Source organism: Phlebotomus papatasi, unplaced genomic scaffold (assembly GCF_024763615.1).
Source record: "Phlebotomus papatasi isolate M1 unplaced genomic scaffold, Ppap_2.1 HiC_scaffold_600, whole genome shotgun sequence".
NCBI classification, from domain to species: Eukaryota; Metazoa; Arthropoda; class Insecta; order Diptera; family Psychodidae; genus Phlebotomus; species Phlebotomus papatasi.
In genome coordinates, this window is record NW_026604797.1 from 399 (window position 1) to 6,734 (window position 6,336).

The following is a 6,336-nucleotide window of genomic DNA, read 5'->3' on the forward strand; positions in this document are numbered from 1 at the left end:
TAATTTCATGAAATTATCTTGATCAAAAAGATGTATTCGGAGCCATAATTTATTAAAATATCAATTTCGATCAAGTAAATTCAGCTCTACAAACTCTTTGTGAAACCGGGAAAATCTATTTTTTTCTGAAACTAAATAGTGAAGACTTATCAGCCAGCCAGATGCTGGTTGATGTGAAGTCACAATGACGATACTTTACCCCCATTTAGTTAATGATATTCAATCCCTTTTCTCCCGAGCGTTCTCCCCAAAAGTCAACTCACCTGTAAGTAAAAGGAGACACCTCGTGTTATCATAAAGCCCGTCCTCATTTCGTCTGTCTCTATTGCGAAGAGAGCTGCTGCCACAATGGCCAGGATGGCTGCAAAGACAGAAAAGGGGAAGGTTGATGATTTCCTCCGGGGAAACTTTTTTTGCCGTGTCAAGTGGGTAAATTTTCCCTGACACGACCTTTCCACTCCATTGTCATCCCCTTCGTCCCCTTCCAACTTGTCTTAAGGACAGTCCTGAGAAACTACATCATTAAAGTTATGTTATTGTTTCTCAAGACATTCCTTCAGAAAACAATATAGAAGGTTGAGGAGAGAGAGAGGAGATGAGGCTGTGGAGATCTTCTCACCTGCCAGAATGGAGAAGATGAGCTTAAAAACGACTAAAACACTATACTTCATAACGACTTTCTCTCGCGATGATATCATGGCGATCTGGATGATGCAGAAAATGCAAAAGAGCCCCAGGAATGTGCAGCTGAGCGAGGCCACGATGCCACAAATGTAAATGGCTCCTGCAAGGAAATCTCAGTTAATTTCACTGAAATTTGTGATTGTGAAAGATTTCCCTGAGAGAAACTTACTCGTTGGCCTGAAGCGGGAAACTTCTGTGCCGCATTTTTCCCGGCCGTAGGTCAATTTGCTTGCACACTCGCCATGGGCCAAAGTAGCCACGATCGGACTCCCAGCCGCCGATGGGGTTGTCAAAGTAGCCCCAAATTGGCAGACCTATGGCAGTAGCCGCTATGGCAAAGCACACGAAGCCCAGGCAAGTTACGCCGGCGGCGTACAGAGCTGGTTTCCCGGCCATGATTCAGGCATAATGCGTGTCTCCAGCGATTGACTCTGTTGGGGCTTCCTGGATCACTTTTCCCTCCCAATTGTTACCTATCGCTCTGCCCTTTCTGTAAAAAATAAAAAGAGGACTTAGAGCCATTGTCTATCATAATATACATCGGATTTCTTATAAAATTCTACGGGGAAAAGGTATAGGGGAAGGAGGGGAAGGCTTGCAGGCCTCGCACACACTTTGGATAAGAACACTTTGGGAATTCAGGATGTCAGGATGTGATTTAGGAAATGTTTGACTATAGATAGATCAGATTCATTAAAGAAATTTGAGAAGAATATGAAGTGTTCGAAGCTAAAGTTTGTGCGAAGTCTCAACTGTTTGCAAAAAGTTTGTCAAAAGGATTTCGATTTGACAATGCTTTTCCCACTTTTCCATATTCTTCTTTAAAAAAAAAAAACATTTATTCAATAAACTTTTATTAAACAACTTTACAAAAACGAGGTAAAAAAAGGTGACAGAGCGTCCTAATTCATAACTTACCTGAAAATTGTCTCAAAGAAAAAAATTTGTAAAGAAATGTTTTTTTTTTAATGAAAGGTTAATACAATGAAACAAAATTGATCCATTTGGCTATGAAGAGGACTTATGATGCTATCTCTGCTATCCCAATGAAAAATGGAAAGAAGAAATCCTTCCCTTGAACATTTTTTGTACTTTACTGTTCTCAAGTGCTTCTGCGTTATCGACTTTTCTTTTTGTTAGTTTCTGTCACGACTTTTTGGTGGTTTTAGAACTTGGCAAGGATTGGGGAAAATAGTCGAAACAGGAACCAACACAAGGAAAAAATCGATAATGCAGAAGCACATGAGAATAGCTATTTACTAAAAAAAAGTATTCAAGAGAAGGATTCCCTCTTTCCATTTCTCATTGGAATTGCACCAGTGAACTTTTTACAATAAAAAAAGGTAATTAAGGTTACTGGCATATTTAGACGAAATGTTTATCAAAACTAGATTTTAAATCATATCAGAAAAATAAAAAAGAAAATCGCTAGAAATGTTTGCAAAATAAACCAAAAAGCCTAATTTTATCAGTGGTTCAGGTGGGAAAAGGGAAAAACGTTCTTACATAATGCCCACTTTTAAGTGAATCACTGAAGACTCGAAGTTAATACTTTATACTGTTCAACTTCTAAGCCAAAAGACAAAAATGAAAAACAAAAAAAAAACAATTACCCGGTACAACTAAAATACTGATTGGAACTGATGTAGCCAGATTGGAAATTTCAAGACCTTTCCAAAAAACTCCAAATTTAAACAAATCGGTTTAAAAGTGAACCCTGAAAACTGATTGAAGTTTGTAGTTCAAAATTTCAAAATGGCGAATTTTCCAGTTGTAGTTATTGAATTAGAAAATATTTGTCTGAGCTATCTTCAAGACATATCCAAAAATTATTTAAAAAAAAACAGAGATGGCGAAGGGTTCCAACTTTGCGGAATGCTCGAATTCCCAAGATAATGCTCTCTGTGAATTATCTTTTCGCATGATTTTTTAATGTATACCAGTAGTAGGCCCTATGAGGCTCATCTAAATAAAATTGAGGAAAATTGAATAACTGAATCGCTCCGTCGATTGAGTTAACATGTGTCTAATAGGCCGTACGTTCTACATGGTGTATTACCTATTAAATTGACTCAAAGATCAGGAGACATTTATAAACTAGAAAGTAAGTTAAGAAGTATATAAATATGTTAGAATATTTGAGAAAAATGATTTAATTACCAACACTTAATCGATTCATTATCGATTGAGATCAATGCAGCCGAATTTAGAATTTCAAAACATTTCCAAGAAATCCAAATTAACCCAAATCGGTTGAAAAATAAGCTCTTCAAAGTGGTTAAACTTTGACTTTCAAAAATTCAAAATAGCGAATTTTCCGATCATAGGTAAGTATGGATGAAATATTCGCCAAGGTTACCTCTAAAACACATCCGAAAATCATTGAAAAAGTTTTGGCCAATTTTAAGAAAAACCAAGTAACCATTATTTTGGAGAGGATTGGTGGATAAAAAGAAAAACAAACGCCGGAGATGATGCTTTTTTATTAGGGTCACCGGAGACCGAAAATCGATATCTCATACAGTATAAGCTCCGCAATAATGACAAGTTGAAAAAAGCGGATTATCCTGCTCTCTCTAGAGTTCAAGTAATAAAACCAACTTTTTAGAGGGAAAAGAGATGAGAGGGGAAAAAGAGAACGACCGTTCGAGATAACGTTTTTTTTTATGAGGGGTTGCCGAAGACCAGAAATTAATATCTCTTACCGTTGAAACTCTAGAACGGTAACATGAAATAAGCGAATTGAATACTGCTCTATTTTTGAATTTGAGCAGTAATATTTATTAAAACAGAGCAAAAAATAATAGAAATTCCATCAGTTTTTATAATAGAGAGCATTTCTTAAAGATTAACCCTTCAAGGACGAGTGGGACACCGGTGTCCCAAAAACAGATTTATTGTAAAAAAACAGTTTTTGTCCCACTCGTCCTTAAAGGGTTAAGTAGGGCAAGGGTATCAAATTTCGGCCAGCTTGCAATTTCGGCCACTTCTTTTGTTCCTCAAATTTCTATGACTTTTTAGTTTTTGCATACTTCAGAGATATACAATGCAAAAACAAAAAAATCAATTTTATTTAAAAATAGGTGAGAAATCCCAATTTCAAAGGTGCCCCACTTTCAAAGGTGCCGCACTTCCCCATAAGTGAAGTTCTATTGTTAGAATGTTATCGTCGATACTCCAACAGAAAGGTATCATGTAGTTGTACAGTAGAGTCTCGCTATAGTCCATATTTGGTTTCAAATTTGACACTTGGGTCGCACTATAGTCCATGTAATTTTTTAAAATTATCAACGACTTTTAGTATTGAAATTGCTCGACGGCTTCCACTTTCTTTGCGATTGTGGTACTTGTCCTTGCTCTCTTCATTGTGGATCACAATTATCACAACTACTTAATAAAGTTTGCCAAAAATATTAAAATAATTATGCATGTCGCATACTAAAAAACATAACCTAACTTAAAATCAGTGTTTTGAAATCAACAGTCGATAAATTGTGGACTATAGAGCGATGGCCTATAGCGAGACTCTACTGTACAACTTTTCTGCCTGATTTTCAAAATTTCGATATCGAATCTCGTAATTCCCATTTACGAAATACCATTGATATTTTACGACAGAAGGTAAAAGTTTGTAACTTATTTTTAAAAGAAAAAAGAGAGTAGCATATTTAACAGAAGAGCAATCGTAATCCTCATCTACAAAACTAATTATTCTCAACTCTAATTTCCATAGAAAAGAGGTATTTCACAAACTTTTAGTTTCCCAAAATCACCTCTCTTTCAGGTATTTTCACGGTGCTTTTTCGAGCTCTTTTTGTGCAGATTCTTTCCGCTGTTTTGGTGAAATTTATTTGAAATTCCATCTGGAACAAAGAGAGGAAGCTCAAGAAATAACAGTTGCACCAAAATCGTCACGCACGGCAAACATCTAAGTTTAGGAATTTGTACTGCAAACACAGATGAAATTTGCAGAGGAGTACATTGAGAAGAAATTGATAAAAATATGCTTTTTTATAATTTAAAAATTCTACAAATAGCTGGAAAAAAATATTACGTGCATGGTTGTTAGAGAATTTCCACGAAGAAGCGCTCTATTGATTAAACTTTGGGTTGAATTGATTAAACAAGAAAGAGGATTAGTGTCAGAAGGGGACAGAGAAAATCTTCAATGAGAGTAATTATTCGACTTATGGGAAAAGTCTTTGGAAAACTTATGATAAAATTTACTGCAGTAGTGCCCAAACTGCTGAGAAGGATTAATTTTCTCTATTTTTTGCTCCGATTAATTGACAATTTCATTGAATCGCCTCAAAATAAACACAGCACACAATTCCATTAATTTCTCACGCGAGGGTGGTTTCACTCAAAAATTTCCATTCTTCCGGAAAATGTTGCTCAATGGGAAAGGTTTCAATAGAAAATTCTCTTTTGATTGAAATTGATGAGCATTATGTGAGGATTTTTGGTGGGTTCATTGAGAGGAAATTGAAGGTGCTTTCTTATTCAAATTATGCATTTATATGTGAATAAATCGGACACATTTTATTTAGAGCTCCATTGAACATGAACTTTTAGGCAATGTAACACTCTGCGAAGGGGTGGCAAAACGTACCAACTCTGCAGAATGCTTGTGGTTTTGATTGTGTGATTGATTTAGGGGAACTTTCGCAGCTTCGTACGGAGAATGATGTCTGAGTTTCCAGATTCTATCAATTATACCATTATGTCAAAAAAAATCTGTTACTTATTAGGTTCATAACCCGACCTCCCAAAATTCCAGGAAATCTTTTTCGATGTTTCTCTAGAGGAAAATTAAAATTAATGACGATTTTTACGAAGCTTCTCCGGTTTGCTCAGCTACGTACAATATTTAGGCACCTCTGTACGCCTCATTTTCACCACAAACACTACACCGGGTACAAAAAATTGGATATCATTGTATAGACGAAACTTTCATCTACTTGATTTAACCGTTTGTAGGAAGTATCATGTATTTTAAAGTCGATTTTATGCTATTTTTCTAACCGTGCTATCACACTAGGATTTTTTCAATTTGTATATTCAATTTAATTTTCATATGAATTGTTCCTATGCGTTATTTAAGTTTAAGTTTAAGTTTATTGAAAAACCACGAAATAGGCTACAATCCTCTTACAATTGCGTGGCAGGGAAAAATAAAAAAAGAAAGAAAAAAGAATGTGAGGAAAAAAGTGTCAATACTAAATATTTGCGAATATTATTTTGCATTAAAAATCATTTGGATTGATAGATTTTCACTTATTTATTAATATAAACTAATACTTTGACCACCAAAACATGTTTAAACATGCTGAAATAGCATAAATGTGATTGCTCAATTAAATTTGAATTCAGCAAATTAAAATATTAAAATTGCTCATTATTTCAATTTTATTGCAGTTAAACAAGAAGACTTTTGAACCAAATTGTTCTTATTAAATTTATTCACTCGTTATTATTTATTATTTGTGGTCAAAAAAATAAAATAAGTTCAGTGATTAGTGATAAACTTGTACGCGAGTGAAGCTTCAGTATCGGGAGTAATTTGCTAAGTTCGTCCAAAGCAATTCAAAGGAAATTGTTGTGTCAAGAAATCGCAGTTGGGATGACTTCACACAGATTTTTAACAAGATT

General features: G+C 35.0%; 1 protein-coding gene across 1 annotated transcript; it reads right to left on the bottom strand.

The window, feature by feature from the left end:
- Nucleotides 1-268: 268 nt before the first annotated feature.
- Nucleotides 269-1,169, bottom strand: LOC129809325 (uncharacterized). Its single transcript, XM_055859142.1, has 3 exons — nucleotides 854-1,169; nucleotides 620-784; nucleotides 269-361 (listed from the first exon to the last, which is right to left on the bottom strand). Exons 1-2 carry the CDS (start codon nucleotides 1,078-1,080, stop codon nucleotides 661-663), a joined length of 351 nt encoding a protein of 116 aa, XP_055715117.1. The 5' UTR covers nucleotides 1,081-1,169; the 3' UTR covers nucleotides 269-361; nucleotides 620-660.
- Nucleotides 1,170-6,336: the final 5,167 nt, after the last annotated feature.